The sequence below is a fragment of the Taudactylus pleione genome, unplaced genomic scaffold, assembly GCF_031769625.1.
Source record: "Taudactylus pleione unplaced genomic scaffold, aTauple2 ptg000504l, whole genome shotgun sequence".
Classification (NCBI taxonomy): Eukaryota; Metazoa; Chordata; class Amphibia; order Anura; family Myobatrachidae; genus Taudactylus; species Taudactylus pleione.
In genome coordinates this window covers 1397255-1417175 of record NW_028284906.1, presented here as the reverse complement: position 1 = coordinate 1417175, position 19921 = coordinate 1397255, and the positions used below count along the sequence as shown (strand labels likewise).

At 42.2% G+C, this 19921-nt stretch overlaps 2 protein-coding genes across 2 annotated transcripts in view; one reads left to right on the top strand and one right to left on the bottom strand.

Annotated features, from left to right (window-relative positions):
* Positions 1 to 19921, bottom strand: part of LOC148501738 (uncharacterized) — a 282577-nt gene that overhangs the window by 163558 nt on the left and 99098 nt on the right. Inside the window, exons 20-21 of the mRNA XM_088450031.1 lie at positions 10644 to 10716; positions 9953 to 10501 (exon numbers count right to left, since the gene is read on the bottom strand). Coding sequence (XP_088306157.1) covers positions 9953 to 10501; positions 10644 to 10716 — 622 coding nt within the window. The remainder of the gene's footprint in view (positions 1 to 9952; positions 10502 to 10643; positions 10717 to 19921) is intronic.
* On the top strand, positions 634 to 19270 carry LOC148501739 (uncharacterized). Its single transcript, XM_088450034.1, has 5 exons — positions 634 to 1969; positions 7942 to 8052; positions 12237 to 12334; positions 12515 to 13100; positions 17293 to 19270. Exons 2-5 carry the CDS (start codon positions 7950 to 7952, stop codon positions 18513 to 18515), a joined length of 2010 nt encoding a protein of 669 aa, XP_088306160.1. The 5' UTR covers positions 634 to 1969; positions 7942 to 7949; the 3' UTR covers positions 18516 to 19270.

Here is a 19921-nt window from a genome sequence, read left to right as displayed (position 1 = left end):
AGCTGGTCGTTACATGCTGTGCTCCAGAAGTATACTTTTTGATTTTTTTGTTTTATTTTTCACTTTATAACACTACTAATAGGAACCCTTCGCCGCCTCTCTATAAGGTGTGGGTCCGGGTCCTTGGCACCCTGACTCAGGCAGGAATGAACAGGACTTCTATTATAAGCAGACAGCTCCTCACTGCTGAGGAGAACAGAGTGTGTTTCCTTATCAGAGAAGCGCAGTGAGTATTAAACCCAGCTGGGTGTCCTCCGTATCCCTCCGAACCCCCCACCACCACCTCTATAGACGCTGACAGGGAGCCGCGGCTCTCACAAGCCCACACCTCCCTCTGACACAGCAGGGATGGAGTGCGGCGCGAGGTGGCTGTGACTCAAGAGTGGGACAGTCATAGGTTCGTTTGCTATGACAGATATGTTTACTGAGGTCGGCAGGGGGGCTATCTTGACGCCAGGGAGGAGCTTGGCATCGCGAGCTTTCTCCCTGCGCGGCAAGAGACGGCTGCATCACAGTGGGCTGCTGATTCTAGTAACACGCAGGTTTCTGCCTGCTCTCCTACCGACAGGCTGAGTACAAGCGCAGTTTTACTGATGGCTACACTTGATTCTCCTGGCACCGGATATCCCTTCTACAACAGGATCCTTTCATATGGCTGTGAGTACAATGGGGTGTTATAATTGTCTGGTGCAGTAATTAGGTAAGGGAGTGGTTTGGGTCTGCCCCTCTGTGTCCCATTAGCCTTCTCATTCTTCTGTTTCTACTGTAATTTACTGATTCTGTGTGAGTGGGCTGTGTGTGTGTGTAACATGACAAAGTGCTATAACAAACACACACAGCCAAATGCTGTATACTCATATTTTCTGTCTTCTCTCTCCTACAGGCCAATGAGAGCAGCTTGTTTAAAAATGGTCTAATTTTAAAAAGGTTCCACAGGATGATTTTCTGTTAGTAAATTGATTGGTTACAGCTGGTATGTGTGTTTGGAAATGGACAGGTAGAAGTTACACATTGACATACCTGCATTATGTATACTGATGGTGCATACACACGGTCAGATTTTTCTTCAGATCTGAACGATAATGATTTAAAAAATCGTTCATATCTGAAGGAAAATCTGACCTATCTGACGTGTTTGCCAGATGAACGATGAGCGTTTCCGCTTGTCATATAACAATATCTGACATTTGATGTGTTTGCAGTCACATTTGGACGATTCCATTCATTTTAATGCAGTTCGTAGTTCAAATCATTGGTCAAATCGTTCAATCCTTCATCTGACATATCTGACCGTGTGTATGCACCTTAACGTTTTCTATTTTCACAGTACATCGAAAAGCAGGCCAAAGTGGATCAAAGAGCCCAAGACTTCTCTGATTCTCCTTGCCAATTAACACATACTAGAGAAAAAGGAGGGGGGGTGCCATATGGGCATTTGAAGGATGAAAATGTAGGACTTTCCAGATTAGTGATAGTTTGGAGATTTTTTATTGGTATAAGAAAAATGAGAACAGCAAATTCAAAAGGCTTTGTAGGAATCTGTATGCCACCTAGTGGAGGAAACCATGTAAAGTTTAGTCTATAACACTTGAAAATGTTAATTATGTGATTTTTGAAACTCCAGTATGGAGGAGAAAAAACAATTAAAAAAAAAATCATAGAGGGTGGGAGGGACAACTAATACTCTGAGGGAGAAATCCTGAGGAGAACGTCTGTTTTTCGTCCATATAAGGAAAACAAGTCAACAACAGGATATCTAAAGGCTGCAGGTGGATCGGATGGAAGAGAAGACATCAGAGTTGGTAGGAAAGATGGGGACATTCAAAAGTACTGATGAGGCCCAGCTGTAGCCAGGCGATATTTCTGGCAGATGACTGCATGGAACCAAAGATGATCGGACGGGACACAGATGATCCAAACCAGATGTCCAAAGAAGACAACACCCCGGAAGTGCCACCCACCTCATTTGGTGAAGAAGATAACATCAAAGAAACAACTATAGAATTTTAGTTTCAAATGTTTAGGAAAGGGCCTGCTGCTTACATAGGAAGATATTTTTGTCCTTGTATAAATAAAAAAAAAAACAAGGTTTCTTCCATCTACCCATGTCGTAGGAGAGAAATGCCGCTTATTAACCCTTTTATTACTTCTTACTCTGGACTGTAAAAAGTACATTGTCATAATCCACCTTCTTTGATCAGATGTACATACACACACTAAAATGGTGACAAATACATAATATACATATGTAATTTTATCTGTTAGGAACAGGCAACTGCCATCAGGGAGACTTGTTATAGGAGAATTCCCCAACGATGTATCCTGTATTGCAAATTCCCCCTCCTTTCTCTGCTCTGCCAATGCAGGCCCAATAAAGACCAGTTCTCTCACACACACACACATGCAGAGCTTACCCCTGTTTCCTGTGTCAGGTTACACTATATATATGTGTATGTATGTATGTATGTATGTGAATGGACTGAGGCTGGACACGTGTTGGAGACTGCTGAATTGACAGGTTCAAGCCAAGCCTGTAATCCCAAGGACAATAAGTATCGTTGTTATTACATTGAACCATTAGCAGATATATATCTATGTGTGTGTGTAAACTGTATTTTCTATGTGTAATTGTGTAGTTAATAGTATTTCATACTGTGTACATCATATATTGATAAACTAATATTATACAGAGAACTCTGGGTGTTTTATGGTATTGCATGTTGTGAAAACAGTAAGTGGGGAAAGATTTATAGAACAAGGAACAGTATAAGGAAATAAAGGGGATATAACAATCCTTTTATACCCCCCTATGTCTAATAAGAAATATGCACTTATATATAGAAATATACAAATACTTCCCTGGTGGGCAAAATTATACCAAATGGTAATTTTAATTTTTAAAGAGATTTTTAATTAAACATTAAAATACTCATACAGGCAATCAAAATCCCATTATTTTTCTTTCATAGGATAAGATTAAATTTTTCAAAAAGGACATAACTCATCTGCCTTAGGGTGATAATGCTTATTGAACCCACCCTTTTTTTTGGCACCAAAAAAATAAGTATGAAGTAAAAGAATGTATAATGACTCTGAGTCGGGCAAGGTTGATAAAACATTTTTTTCTGGAATCTCCATATTCTGATTGACAAAGGGAAAACATTTTAAAGTAATACAGTATGTGGATTAGGCACTGAGATAGGAATTTGTTTCCGCATTCACCTAATATAGAACGGTGCATCAGGAGCGGCATCCCCGAGCAGTTTTTCAAAAGTTTGACCCCCTATATCTCAAAAACTATGAGGGCTAAAGAAGAAAAAAATTACATAGATTGGTGGCTATGTGGTAGTATCAAGTGTGCAAACTTTCATGAAAATCTGAGTCTGTGGGTGTCATAGCCTGGGTGAATTGAAATGGAGTGACCCACAGCTCCCAGCACATACTTGGCCTGATTCAGACCCGATTGCAAGTGCTGAGCGCTCGCAACCGGGCCGATGTTTGCCCACTGGGCATGCACACAACGGAGCCGGCTCCGTCGTGCGCATGCGCGAGACCCGGCTAGCGATGGGTGCTCCGGGTCTCGCACCAAAGGCGAAGAGCTGTTGATGGTGATTGACAGCTCGCCCCGTTTTGTAGGCGGGCAGGGGGGGCAGGCTGGCCAAACGGAGGCGTTCCCGAAGGAACGCCTGCCATTTGGGGGTGGCCCAACTGACATCACCAGTGATGTCAGTGGGAGAGCTTCCGGCTCTATTAGAGCCAGAAGCTCTATGGGGCTTGCGGCCACAAGACCCTATCACAAGGGTCTCGTCTCAAACCCGATGGTCTTGACCTTCAACCTGGCCGCTCGCAATAGCTGTGGGTGGTCACCCACAACTATGCGAGCAGTCAGGAGGCCGAACAAAAAAAAAATACCGCCCTGATTCAGAGCGGGCGCTCGTTCAGAGCATCCGTCTCTGAATCAGGCCCACTATGTGGTATTATTATATAGGGGAGAGAGGACCATACAGTGATATATGAGGGGAATACACCAACTCCCAGCACACACTGATATGTGGTATTATTATTATATAGGGGGGAGGGGACTGTACACTGATATATGAGGAGGAATAACACAGCTCCTAGCACGCTACGTGGTATTGTTATTGTATAAGGGGGAGGCTACTGTACAGTGATATATATGGGGGAATAACACTGCTCCCAGCACACACTGACATGTGGTATTATATAGGGGAGAGGGGACTGTACTGTAATATATGAGGGGGAATAACAGCTCCTGGCACACACTGGTATGTGATATTATTATTATATAGGGGAGAGGAGACCATACACTGATATATGAGGAGGAATAACAACTCCCAACACACACTGATATGTGGTATTATTATATAGGGGAGGGGACTGTACAGTGATATATGAGGGTGAATAACACAGCTTCCAGCACACACTGATATGTGGTATTATTATATAGGGGGACTGTACTGTGATATATGAGGGGGAATAACACAGTTCCCAGCACACACTATAAGGTATTATTCAATAGGATAGAGGGGACCATACAGTGATATATGAGGGGGAATAACCCTGCTCCCAGCACACACTGATATGTGTTATTTTTATATAGGGGGAGAGGGGACCGTACAGTGATACATGAGGGGGAATAACAAAACGTCCAGCACACACTGATGTGTTATTATTTTTATATAGGGGGAGAGGGGACCATACAATGATATATGAGGGGGAATAACACCGCTCCCAGCACACACTGATATGTGTTATTATTTTTATATAGGGGAGAGGGGACAGTACAGTGATATATGAGGGGGAATAACACAGCTCCCAGCACACACTGATATGTGATATTATTATATAGGGGAGAGGGGACTGTCCAGTGATATATGAGGGGGAATAACAAAGCTCCCAGCACACACTGATATGTGGTATTATTATTATATAGGGGAGGGGACCGTACAGTGATATATGAGGAGGAATAACACAGCTCCCAGCACACACCCTATATGTGGTATTACTGTATAGGGGAGAGGGGTCTGTACAGTGATATGAGGGGGAATAACACAGCTCCCAGCACACACAGATATGTGGTATTATATAGGGGAGAGGGGACCATACAGTGATATATGAGGGGAAATAACACAGCTCCCAGCACGCACTGATATGTGGTATTATATAGGGGAGAGGGGACCGTACAGTGATATATGAGGGGGAATAACACAGCTCCCAGCACACACAGATATGTGGTATTAAATAGGGGAGAGGGGAGCGTACAGTGATATATGAGTGGGATTAACACAGCTCCCAGCACACACTGATATGTGGTATTATTATTATATAGGGGAGAGGGTACTGTACAGTGATATATGAGGGGGAATAACATAGCTCCCAGCACACTGATATGTGGTATTATTATATAGGGGAGAGGGGACCGTACAGTGATATATGAGGGGGAATAACACAGCTCCCAGCACACACTGATATGTAGTATTGTTATAAAGGGGAGTGGGGACTGTACAGTGACACATGCCCACATACCCCTAGAATGCACATCTGATACCCCAAAGAGCATTGGTTTTGTATCTATAGGTCACACTGCAATCCCCTTCGACAATAATGGGGACCGCAGCCTGCTGCAGTAGGTAGCCTCCTGCAAGAGCTTTCTGTGAAATATTCTGCATTAGATTCTTCTTACATAGCGGTGATACTAAAAATTATGCAGAAATTGGGGTCCTGGCAGCTTGTGAGGACAGGAAGTCTGCGTGCACCATGCAGATGCTGGTCTCATCCCTCGCGGTACTGCAGTACTGCTCCCCTGTCCAATTTACCCCCTAACTCTTGCTTTTTGTACCCTAATACTAAACCTCCCCCCCGCGGCTGATGCTTACGTTACCTTTAAAATACCACATTTAGTTCTAGCTGGGATGCCCGGCATTGCCTTGGCTGAAGAATGGACCTTGAAGAACATCTGCAGCCTTCATCTTTTACATTGTCCTCACCTATAACCCCATTCCATTTATCCTGAGAAGGATCTCACTGTGTGCTAACAGGTCATTTTCAGGGCTAAAACATATTCATTTATATAGAGTATGTAGACACTGTTGCCTCAATACTGAGGTGTGATTCTCTCTCTTGAGTGGCTGGTTGTCTCTTTTGCTGAGCTGCCAAGCGTGCTTGTACTTCCTCTGAGGTCTCCTCACCTCTTGCCTCTCTCTAACTTCTAGCAGCTGAGGAGCTGCGACCCAGACTGGATGGTTATTTTTGTGGCATGGCTAAAATGAGAGTTTTTAGAAGTGAGTTTTAAAAGTGATGTTGCCCATAGCAACCAATCAGGTTCTACTTAACATTTAACTAGCACCTTCTAGAAGACAATAGCTAGAATCTGATCGGTTGCTATGGGCAACATCACTTTTAAAAATCACTTCTAAAAACTCTCACTTTAGTAAATTTACCCCTTATGCTGCATACACACGGTCAGATTTGAACGATAACGATTGTAAAAATTGTTCAATCGTTCATATCTTTGACATGTAGGGCATGCATCAATGAACGATGTGCGTTCCTGCATGTCAGATAACGATCTCTGACATCGAATGTGCTTGCAGTCAGATTTTGATGATTTCATTCGTTTTAATACCCTCAGAAATCGTTCATCGTTGATGAAATCATAAAAATCGTTCATTGTTCTTCAAATCTGACTGTCTGTATACACCATTAGTCTTTGGTTGTTCTTTAAGACTGAATAGTCCTGAAAAGGTCCACAGTTTTGAAGGTTGAGATGTGAAAACAATGCAATTTAGGAGTAAATGGCAGTGGAGACAGCCGTGTTCTGACTGTTTGGAATGTTGTATATTAGGAGCAAAGTGACTTACAGGACAGAAATCAGTATAGCTTCCCAAATCACTGCGAATTCAGAAATCATTGCCAAGCAGAAATCTCTGCAGACCAACGGAAATGTGCTTGAAGAAAATCAGTAACTGTCAGTGCAGTGTGACAGTTGGAAGTAAATAGTAACGGTTAGAGCAGGTGCAGTGTGACAGTTGGAGGTAATTAGTGACTGTCAGTGAGTGTGACAGTTGGAGGTAATTAGTAACGGTCAGTGCAGGTGTAGTATGACAGTTGGAGGTAATTAGTAACTGTCAGTGCAGGTGTAGTGTGACAGTTGGAGGTAATTAGAAGCTGTCAGTGCAGGTGCAGTGTGACAGTTGGAAGTAATTAGTAACGGTTAGAGAAGGTGCAGTGTGACAGTTGGCGGTAATTAGTAACTGTCAGTGAAGGTGCAGTGTGACAGTTGGAGGTAATTAGTAATGGTCAGTGCAGGTGTATTGTGACAGTTGGAGGTAATTAGTAACTGTCAGTGCAGGTGTAGTGTGACAGTTGGAGATAATTAGAAGCTGTCAGTGTAGGTGCAGTGTGTCAGTTGGAGGTAATTAGTAACGGTCAGTGCAGGAGTAGTGTGACAGTTGGAGGTAATTAGTAACTGTCAGTGCAGGTGCAGTATGACAGTTGATCATCGGACTCCCTGCTCTCCCATTGGAGTTCTGCCTGCCCTCCACTGGTACATATCAGCCTGTGCTTTGAGATCAGTGCTGTTTTTGGCACTGGAAGACATCCTGAGCGAACTTGCTTAAACCAAAATTTCAAATCAAAGACTCCACGGCCTATTTGGTAGGCACCATGTTAGGCTTATCCAGAAACCTAATCCTGTTCAAACTACACCACCATGCTGAATTTAGTGGAGCTAGGTACAAAACTCTGCCCGTGTATAAAGGACAAACAGAAAGACACACACTTTCTCACGTATCATATAGATAAATGGTCTTTAGAGCAGCTGTAGTTAGTCTTCCACACTGATATTCTTCTGTTTTACTTATGTCTTGTATAATTTATTGGTATTTACTTATTATTTTATTGTTTTGTGTGTTTTATAAGGTAAATAAATGGCTGATCTAAAGACAGAAGAAATAGAGGGAGAAGAGGAGGCATATATGATGGGTAGTCAGCAGTTTAAAGAGGAGGAAATCACTACATATATCAGAACAGGTAAGTAACAAACACTTATTACTGAAGAGTCACATTTTCTCCTCAGTAACTACAGTAATCTCTTATCCTACATCATCCTTTGTCAGTACAAATTAATGAGGGAATATATCTGCCCAGTACGGGAGTCAGGAGCCATCATCCCCTATTATACTCCTGTTCTCCCCCTCATATCATGTCACTGTGTGTTACCAGCCCAGATATCTGACCAGTCTCCTCCCAACACTCTCTGGTGTATCTCATACATCAGAAGCCATCAGCCCCTATTATACTCCTGCTCTCCCCTCACATCATGTCACTGTGTGTTACCAGCCCAGATATCTGACCAGTCTCCTCCCCACACTCTGGTGTATCTCATATTTTAGGAGCCATCCCGGTACCTCAGTGCGAAGGTGGATTAAGTCCCGTGGCTGCAGCGATGCAGGGAGTGTTACTGTGTTCGGGAGTCTAGTCCCAGATGCAGGGATACGAGCTATAGACTGGGAGCCTAGCTCACAATACCCCTCCACTGAAAGAGTTATGCTCCAGCACTAGCCCCTGGGGTTGTTTGGTATGAAAGTCTTATACAAGTATCATTGCACTTACCTCTTACCCTGGTGGGCTGCTGGTCTTCCCCCTCCCAGGGAATCAGAGTGGCCTCCTATGCAGCCTCCTGCAGTGACATGATGAGATGCAGGGAGAGCTAGCCAGCACAGCCACCTGACTATTTTCTTGGAGCACCAAGGAGATGACACTCGGTGGCCAGGAGACTGCTGTCTGGGGATTTTTTCTCCCTGCCTCTGGGCCCAAATTCAGACAAAGAATGTGGTAGTTTCCAAGCAGAATTCTGGAAGTAAATTTGTAATGGTCACCCCCAGACTTGCTGGCATTATGGTGTTTACTTATAGTTTGTTTTTTGTTTCCCCAGGATGCTCCTTAGGTATTTTTCTCCAACATCTGGATGTGGGGACCATAGACATAATGTCACAGGTCTGTCCTGTCACACTGCTGGGGATGTGTGGGACCCTAGACATAGTGTCACAGATTTGCCCTGTCACACTGCTGGGAATGTGAGGACCCTAGATGTAGTGTCACAGATCCTGTCACACTGCTGGGGATGTGGGGACCCTAGACATAATGTCACAGATCTGCCTTGTCACACTGCTGGGGATGTGAGGACCATTAGAGATACATTGTATGAGTGAAGGTTTAGAAGTCTTTCAGAAACTGCATATTCAGAAGTCTGTTTTGGAGACAAGAGATGAACCACCCTCCTGGGATTTTGACTGGAATCACTCCTTCAGGAGACTCAGTAGGATCTACCCCTCCTGGGGTCTTGGCTAGAATATCCCCTTCAGAAAACTTGGCAGGATCTAACCCTCCTGGGGTCTCGGCTAGATTCTCCCCTTCAGGGGCTGCAGGACTAGACTTGAAAACAGATGCCCCTTCTGGGGCTTTAGGACTTGACACAGAATCAGATACACCTCCAGGGGCCACTGTACTAGACTTGAGGACAGATCCCCTTTCTGGGGCTTCAGGGCTTGACACAGAATTAGATACCCCTCCGGGGGCTACAGGACTAGACTAGAAGATAGATGCCCTTTCTGAGGTTGCAGAGTCAGATGCCTTTTCTAAGGCCACAGAATCTGATGTCCCTCCTGGGGTAGACAGACCCGATATTGTTTCTAGAACTGGAGACTTAGATACCCCCTCAAGGAACCAGACATTATCCCCATTATGTGGGGTTGGTATTTCAGGCTCCCCTTCTGGAGTCGGCACCTCAGGCAAGGCAGACATGGGTGGATCCTCTTGGACCTTTGGCAAGGCAGGCACCTCTCGGACCTCTAGCAAGGCAGACACCTCTCGGACCTCTGGCAGTTACAGAAACCTCTCGGACCTCTGGCAAGGCAGACACCTCTCAGACCTCTAGCAAAGTAGACTTCTCTCGGACCTCTGGCAAGGCAACCACCTCTCGGACCTCAAGTACCCCTTCAGGATTCTGTACATCGGGTACTCCTCCTGGAGATCGGACATTGGCTAGGACATTGGTAATGGTATTTAAGACCTCTCCAGAGGTTATTGACAAATGAAATGCCCCACTTGGGGCAGCAGAGCTAAATGGCCCTCCACAAGTGGTAGTGTTAGATGTATCTCCTAGGGCTATAGGATCAGGGATTACTTTGGGAATTGGTGATTTGCATTTCCTTATTTGGTTCCCAAATATTAACTTGGGGTTCTGGGTCAGAGGACCCCAGTTATATACCTGATCCCCTTCTTGGGAACTTTTGGCACCATTATTGGAAGTTAGGGAGTCTAGAATAACCACTTGAGGTGACATGTCGGTCTGTACCACGAGATGTTGAGCGTCAGCCTCAGAAAGTTTGGGACGCCAAAAACTCTGGAATCTCCATTCTGACAGCACGGAAAGAGTCACCCCTAGACTAGGGGAACCAGAATCTGTGGTCTTTTCTGCCTCAGTAAATAGGGAGAGACTTTTGTGGCATCCAAAGAACTTCCAAATAATTCAGAAACTTCCTAACTTTTTTCAGGGAGTGATGTTATCAACTGCTCAACAGGAGCCTGAAAAATCCACAGTTGTTCAGGACTCCCATTACTGGTAAACTGAGGGGGCAGAGAACAGTCACTTTGAAAGGTGCCATAAATTCTTTGTCCACATGATTGACAAACCTGAGAATTGTCACAAAAAAAATTATTTGCAGAAATCTGCTGCTGCAGAGCATCTACATGGATGGATAGCCCTATGAAGGCTTGTGATGTGAGAATTTGCATGTCTTCACAGCTTTTCATTCTGCTGAACAAGACCGGAACTGGATCCTCATCCGGACTCAGACTTGAGGTGGCCTCGCTTGAGGGCGAAGACTGGACCGGATTTTGCAGAGCTGGACCCATTTTGCTATACTCCAGTGATAATGTTATGAATGAATTAACCTGGAGTTTAGCAGCAGGCAAAGCAAGAGTAAATTGCAGGAGCAAACAGGTGCAGGTGAGTACTTGAGTTTGCAACTGGGAGACTTGCTAGATGATTAGGGAAACTACAGAGTTGCAATATACAGACACAGTCTTGGTGAATTGTGTTGAACCTGTAATGCTGGATATGGATTTGATTTTGGCAGGCCAGCTACTCAGGATGCAGGTGGGAATACTATGGAACCTGCAATGCTGGAAATGGATTTGATTGTGGCGACCAGCTACTCAGGATGCAGGTGGGAGTTTGTAACAGAACCAGTACTTAATATAGTTGAACTGACAGGTGAATTCAGGTTGGATCTTGTAACAGAACCAGTACTTAATATAGTTGAACTGACAGGTGAATGCAGGTTGGAGCGTGTAACAGAACCAGTACTTGAAATGGTTGAGCTTGCAGGCAAATACAGGTTGGAGCTTGTAACAGAAACAGTACTTAAAATGGTTAAACTGACTTGTAAATGCAGGTTGGAGTTTGTAGCAGAACCAGTACTTGATGTAGTTGAACTGGCAGGATGAATCCACAGGTACATGCTGGGACTAGACACAAACTGGAGGTGACACAGAAGGTAAGCTGGAGGGTCTTAGGTAGCTAGGATAGGGACTGAGAGACAATCAGGCAGAGAGCCGCAGTGGCACATGTAACAAATCTACGAAGTACAGAGAAACACAATTACCTTTATTACCTGTGTATTATATGGTGTACATAGTTTCTATATTTGGAAAAAATATATATTATTGGGCTTCTCTCAGCTAGCCCAAAACATTGTGTAAATTTATAATTAAGCCTAGGTGGAGACACACATTAACTAGTAGCTTAACAGGGGTCTTCCCAAGTAGGCCCATCCTGACTACACCAATACTTGGGTGGAAGCACTCATAACATTATGTGTACCACTTAGTGGAGGGATATAGGTGAGTACATTAGACCAACTAGTGAAATTGGAGTTAGTAACCTAGTATCCCCTTTTAGAGGTAAAAGGGGGGGTTACACTAATGATAGATATTTATTCCCTGATATAAAGAGCTTTGATATTTCCTATTCCAACCTGTTTATTGCAACATTTATGAGATGCCTCCTTGTATACTTGGTAAATGCTGCATATGAAGTCATACTGTAGCTAGACAGCTTTCCCCATCCAGTATATTTGGTTAGGTTACTGTACACACATCACCTGATAATCACATATATACAATGTACTCAGTCACTGTATCTCCTACAGATGGATCCAGTAACAGAAATACCCCAGAGAGATGTCCCCATCCTCTTTATTGTCAGGATTGTACAGAGGAGAATCACAGGACCCCACAGGAGCATCAGGTAATGTAGGATCTTTCCAAGGATCGAAATACCAATGTGACTTTTCATTAAGTGTCCTGCATTGAAAAATTAATATGCATCTAATTGATTTTCTTACATGTTAATATTATACTATTATAATATTTATTCTGATATAATTTACTCAGACATTATTAAAGTATCATTTTGTTGGTAATTTAGGATGAAGATCTGATTAATATTACGGCAAGAGACATACAGGGAAAAGAAGAGACGTACGTGACTGATATAAAGGTAGAAGATAGAGACGGAGAAGAAGAGACGTATGTGACTGCTATAAAGGCAGAAGATACAGATGAAGAAGAAGAGACGTATGTGACTAATATAAAGGCAGAAGATACAGATGGAGAAGAGACGTATGTGACTGATATAAAGGCAGAAGATACAAATGGAGAAGAAGAGACGTATGTGACTAATATAAAGGCAGAAGATATAGAGGGATTAGAAGAGATGTATGTGACTGATATAAAAACAGAAGATACAGAGGGAGAAGAGACGTATGTGACTGATATGAAGGCAGAAGATATAGAGGGAGAAGAAGAGACATATGTGACTGATATGGAGGCAGAAGATATAGAGGGAGAAGAAGAGACGTATGTGACTGATAATAAGGCAGGAGATATAGCAGGAGAAAAAGAGACATATGTGACTGATATGAAGGCAGAAGACATAGACGGAGAAGAAGAGATGTATGTGAGGGGTGATCAGCAGTGTAAGGAGGAGGAAATCCCTACAGATATCAGAACAGGTGAGTAATAAACACTTATTACAGAAAAGAGACATATTCTCATTGCTTAGTCACTACAACAATCTCTTATCCTACACTCTCCTGTTAGTGAGCAGTTTGTTAATTTGTAAATCTAATTAGAGGTGGTTACTGCAGATTCATCCACAATTTGAGGCATGAAGTGCAATCAGACCGTGACTGAATGTAGTCTATGTCTTCAATGAATGTAATATATTACTGATACCAGACAATAGAACAAATGGCGGATAGTAGTATATATCAAGTACAAATATGAATCCTCATCACATTTCTGTAGACTGTTTTCCACACAGACTCCACCCACTGTGATTTATCAGTGCTCTGAGATAAATCAGTAGATGAGTGCATGGTCTAACTCACTAGATGTTTCATGCTGACGCGTATAGTAGTTCCAGAGCAGTTTCATCTGAGGAATAGCTTGTCAGGGTAAACTGTTACATTTAAATGCCCTCATAAACCAATCAATAAGTGTGTGTGTGTATTATATATATATATATATATATATATATATATGAGAAAGAGAGAAAGTAATAAGACAAGATGGTGTGTATAGAGGTATAAAACCACCAATTGATGCCTGTAGAAAGTTATTGTGCATATTTTTTAAGATAAAGTCCTCCTAGGACACCTTGTCAACCACTTTTATAGGTCTCCATATCTGGAATACAGCCCAGCACTAAGCAAACAGAGAAGACTCATGTGGTAGTAATTTAGAATTTTCCATATGATCCCTGAGGAAGTTTGTTTTCACATGAAATGCTTTGGTTCCTGTTCATCTTCCAAAGGCTCCCTCATCCAGGGACGACCGCTACTACTGGGAGCTTCTACTTACTCAAGTGCAGTCTACAGCTGTTGGAGCACCCCTTCTGTAAGATTTGGGAGAATTATATTGATACACTGTTTGTATCGCTTTATATTGTACGTGTTTTGAATCCTATATTTTCATATGTAAAATCCCAAATGACTACACCCTGAATCTTCTCGGTGTGCTTGGTGCTGGGCTGTATTCCAAATTTATAGATCAGTAACAGTGGTTAAAAAAGTGCCCAAGTGGATGACTTTATCCTGATTCCCATCACCCATGAGTGGAACCATACTCAGATAAGCATATCCATACACTACCTATTTTACAGCCATCAATTGGTGTTTTATTTACTACACTATGAGCACCTTCTTGTTATGTTACTTTATTGCTTCCCTACCTTCCGTGAGCTCATGTGTACAGTGGCAGCCATGGTTTGGAGTTATAGTAAGGCCGGTCACTAATATCCTATGTAATGACAGTACCCAGCAGTGACTGTATAAACTCTGTCTACACTGTAAACTTGTCAGACACATTTTCAGCGATCGTTCTCATGGTAGAAATAACAGCCACCACTACCTGTTGGGGACAGTATGTGATGGTTCTCAGTGCTTGTTACTTTCCTTGTTCCTAATGGAGGGCTGTGGGGTTACCATACTCCCTATGGGGGGCTGTTGTCATCTCTGTCCATACCTGGCCCACTCAGGGCAGAGGAGATAAGATGTGGCCGAGGTGATGGGCTCTGGAGCTGGTGGTAGTAGTGGGTCACCTCGGCCATGCCATGCAACTGCTGCTGGTTTATCAGGAATCTAAACCTAGATCTAGTCCTTGGGGGGCTCCAGGAAAGCTGGGAAAAGGAAGGAAGGAGCAGTAGGAGGTGGTAGAAATAAGGGGGTGGGAAGCAGATGGAGACAGAGTGGAAGAAGGAGGAAGATGGAGTCAGCTGCAGAAGAGGATGGTACTGCTGGGAGGAGGTAGAGCCTTGAGCCAGCAACCTGCTGCTGATGATCCCAGCTTCTCTGCTGTTGGCTGCTGCAGCCTCAGCCCCTGCTACATCCTTCCTCCGCTGTTACTGCCTCCCACTGGCTGCTTCTTTCTTGGACCGGACGTACAGAGGCTTGAGCCTGAAGGGGTGGCTGTACTAATCTGGAGGCAGTTGGAAATATACACATTCACAAATAAAGTTTTTCCCCTGGCGCTGTCATCAATACAAAAAAAGTATCTTACACTTTTAGGTCTCCATAGAGACTACAAATCACAAAGAAGTCCTCCAAAGGCAGATAGTTCCTTTAATTTTCCAATCCAACTGTTTGCAATACACTCCAACTCCAACTTTGTGTTGATTATCTCAAAAAAAAAGAAGATAACCAAAAATAGTGCAATACTATTGTAAAAACACTTAGAATTTATTAGACAAAAGAACACACATTTGTGAAATTAAAAGTATAATAGTATCGCCAATATGATACAGCATATAGGAACCGGTGGTTAGTTTAGATGTATAGTAAAGAGACACAATGGTTCTGGACAACAAAAGAGTCCCTCACTTAGTCCACAGTTTCCCCAGTCTCAGCGTCCAGTGATGCAGTCACCTGCTCAATGCGTTTTGGACGATCTTGTCCTTCCTTAGGAGCATGGTGATCAACCTTCCCCATGGCTTTAAATACCCTTAGCAATTGGGAAACTCCTCCCACACACGTCCGTTTCCCTCCAGTCATCCACCTCGCAGCCGCCGGAAGAGACATCCTACTTCCAGATCATGTGCGGTCCATGATACCGGAAGTCATCATTGGACATTCACTTCCGTGCATTCCAACAAGCGGAAATGGTGTTTGAGGTTCTCTTCATTCGTTCCACGAAACGGACATGATGATCTTCCCTTAGATATAATTGAGCCACGGATACAATGCAATCAAATCTTTAGAAATCATTTAAAGTACAAATGCCCATTATATGCATTATATCCGCGGATCATTTATATCTAAGGGAAGATATAATTGGACCTTTTTTTGTTTCTTGTATAGACTAACCCCTCCCTTACATGCACCTGAGTGGTATTACTAAGGTCATTGAGCAGCTACCAATATGCATTGCAAGTCTGAGAGGCATAGATGGGACCAGCGTTTGGAGGGCATGCTGGTTCCTGTAGTGCCATTAGGAGGACTTAGGGGTGACTCCAAGGTAAGCTGGCTCTCATTTTTAGATATGTTTGTATATGTGCCATTATTACGTGGCCTTACATTAGGCAAATTTATGCCCCAGATTGTATGTTAGTTTCGGGGATGAGTTTGTGGCGCGGTGCTCCCTGGGTTGGTATGGCTGGACTGCTTTGGGGTGGCACACTAGAACACTCCATTTAGCACTTTATTAATACTTATTTTCTACTAATATTACTTTATTTAGCATTTTAATTACACCCTTCACCTATGTATCACCCCCTAACACATAACTTTTGATTTATTAATTATATTAACACTTTTAGTTTTCCACTGGTGTGCTTCCCTGGGGTGGCTGGCCTTTGCTGGCTTTTTGGGGTTCCGCACCCCAGGCTTTAACCTAAAAGTAGGGACCTCCAGTATCAGAGATGCCGTGATGAGGCTTACACATATCTTTGCAAATATATGCAACTAAGATCTCTGATTTATCTACTACCATGTAGTTTTTTAAGTCTTATTGCTGATTTATGCCCCAGATTGTATGTTAGTGCTGGGAGATACCTTTTTTTGTTTCTTGTATAGACTAACCCCTCCCTTTCATGCACATGAGTGGTAATACTAAGGTGAATGAGCAGCTACCAATATGCATAATAACAAAGTTATACAATATTGCATGGGTCCCAGCATAATAAAATTGTTTTACAATAATGAAACGATACTATATATATATATATCTATATACATCAAAACATCCAAGTAGAACTAACCACTTCCTCTCACAATCATATAGAGTAATCTCAATGTTAATAATAATAATTGGAATGGTAGTATCATTCTCTTAAAAGTCACTGTCCAGATTCTCAGCTTGCTGATAAGATAAATGTTACTAGAAATACACCGTAGTTAGGGGGATCGGGTTATGTCACAGTCAGATGCCAGCACTAACCCTGATAGTATGCAGAGGGGTTTATGTTATCACTGTGCTGTGTTATCACTACATGTTACTCTCATGTTACAGAGTAACCAGCACAAATAATTATAATAAAGCTGTAATCCCTGCTCTATACATAACAGCGTAACATGTCAGGTGATGAGTGTACATTGTACCTTAGAGCATCATGACTTTATCCATGTGATGGTGATATAACAACCTTTGATAACAGTCTTTATGGAAAATTATATTTATGGGATATTCATGTATTTATTTTATTCCCAGCAGATGGATGTAACAGCAGGAATATCTCGAAGAAGAATATAGTTTTATCTACAGATTGTGAAATAGAAGATAACGGCATCAAACATGATTCCCTGGGAGAAAACCCCATTACCCCAATTATACATCCAGTACCTCACAGTGCAGATGTATCACCTGATCCTGCTTATAATGAGGAATGTTCTCCTGGTACCTCTATTACAGCTCTTAGGGTAGATAAAATATTTACTTCTTCTATAGAAGCCAAAAGTCTTACACAGAATACAAATCGTATTACCCATCAGCCAGCTAAGGTATGTGACAGGCCATTTCCATGTTCTGAGTGTGGAAAATGTTTTCCACTGAAATCAGATCTTGTTACACATCAGAGATGTCACACAGGTGAGAAGCCATTTATATGTTCTGAGTGTGGGAAATGCTTTACACAGAAATCACATCTTCGTATACATCAGAGAAGTCACACAGGTGAGAAACCATTTTCATGCTCTGAGTGTGGTAAATGTTTTACACATAAATCAAATCTTGTTATACATCAGCAAAGTCACACAGGTGAGAAACCATTTCCATGTTCTGAGTGTGGGAAATGCTTTAAACAGAAATCACAGCTTGTTACACATCAGAGAAGTCACACAGGTGAGAAACCATTTCCATGTTCTGAGTGTGGGAAATGTTTTCCACTGAAATCAGATCTTGTTAGACATCAGCGAAGTCACACAGGTGAGAAACCATTTCCATGCTCTGAGTGTGGGAAATGCTTTACACAGAAATCAGCTATTGTTAGACATCAGAGAAGTCACACAGGTGAGAAACCATTTTCATGTTCTGAGTGTGGGAAATGTTTTGTACAGAAATCACATCTTGTTACACATCAAAGAAGTCACACAGGTGAGAAACCATTTTCATGTTCTGAGTGTGGGAAATGTTTTATACAGAAATCAGCTCTTGTTACACATCAGAGAAGTCACACAGGTGAGAGGCCATTTTCATGTTCTGAGTGTGGGAAATGTTTTACAGAGAAATTAGGTCTTGTTACGCATCGGCGAAGTCACACAGGTGAGAAACCATTTTCATGCTCTGAGTGTGAGAAATGTTTTACACACAAATTATCTCTTGTGATACATCAGAGAAGTCACACAGGGGAAAAGCCATTTCCATGTTCTGAGTGTGGGAAATATTTTACACGGAAATCAGATCTTGTTTCGCATAAAAGATGTCACACAGATTAGCTACTCTCATGTCCTGATCATCAGAAATTAGGTCTCTTTAGACCATCCTTTATTTACACTAGAGAAACCGTGTTTACAAATGGAAATTAATTTTTTTTAAATAACATCTTATTAAAAAGCATTTATCCTGAGCTCTGATATTTCTGTTTTGTGAATGGTCAGTTTATATTAGAGTTCTTATATCTACTGTTACTTTTTTTGCTCTATTTTGAAGGAAAGTGACTCTGCAGTGTGTATAGTAGTTTTTGGAATTGGATCACCCAAATGGTATTAAAGGGTGTAGGAAGATACCAGGAACAGTGACCAAGGCGGTAACAGAATCTTGTCATCTAATAATAGACCATAAGGTCTGAGACCTGACATAAGTGTCTGCCACCAGCCACCTCCCCTCTATTATATGCTGAAAGGAGGCCAAGTGCCCAGAGCAATGGGAGGATATAAACAGTGTGACAAATAATTATATATATATCATTATCAGGGCACAACAGTGAGGAGGACGGTCCTTTATGTGGATGTCCCTGGTGTCCCCAGTATGTGTATATTTATGTGTATGTATATATACTATTCTCTCTCTACTCCTTCCTGATCTTAGAGAATGAGGCTATAAAGAACTTTTTATGAAATGTTATTATGTGCTGTATGTACTAATAATTGTATACATGCTACATTGTAATATTGTGTAGTTTTATTTCTCTGGTTTTCCATGTACAAAATGCAGCCAAACATCTTCATGTATTGGGATTCGAGGGACCGAATGTTTGTCATGTTTCAATGAACTAAACAATATATTAAAACTTCAATTTTTTACTGTGAACCAGTTTCACGCATCCAATTTTCTCTTTACGGTTTATATTGTTTTATATGTCATGTACACAAACTAAAAGGTCCCCTAACAACAGTGGGCTAATGTCATGCAGCAATTGGATCACTCCCTCTACCAGCAATGACTCTGATAAAGCTCTGTTGAAGGTGAAATGCGTCAGTTATTGCTGTATAATACATCTGATGTAACAAATCGCTTATACTGTCTCCCTGATGGATCCTTGAATATTGTGGTATATCCATCTCTTGAGACACATCTGAGTACTGTGTGTAATTACCAGCTTCATTCCTACAATCTACCAGTGTATACACTAGAAATGGTCACCGTACTCACATGGGCTTTGCAGTATAAGGAGACACCTGTGGATACACTTGTGCAGCTAAATCTTTCTGCGAGTCTAAGTTCGGCAGAGGTTGTGCCACATTTTTATCAGCTGAGTAAAAATACACTTTACATTTTTAATAAGTATTTTTATCCAAAGAGTCTGAAAATTATCATTATCTAGCAGGGAAAGCACCAGCAGTCACAGCTCCTGTATTACACCAGTAATATGTTAGCATGGAGCAGTGTGTGCAGTCAGTGT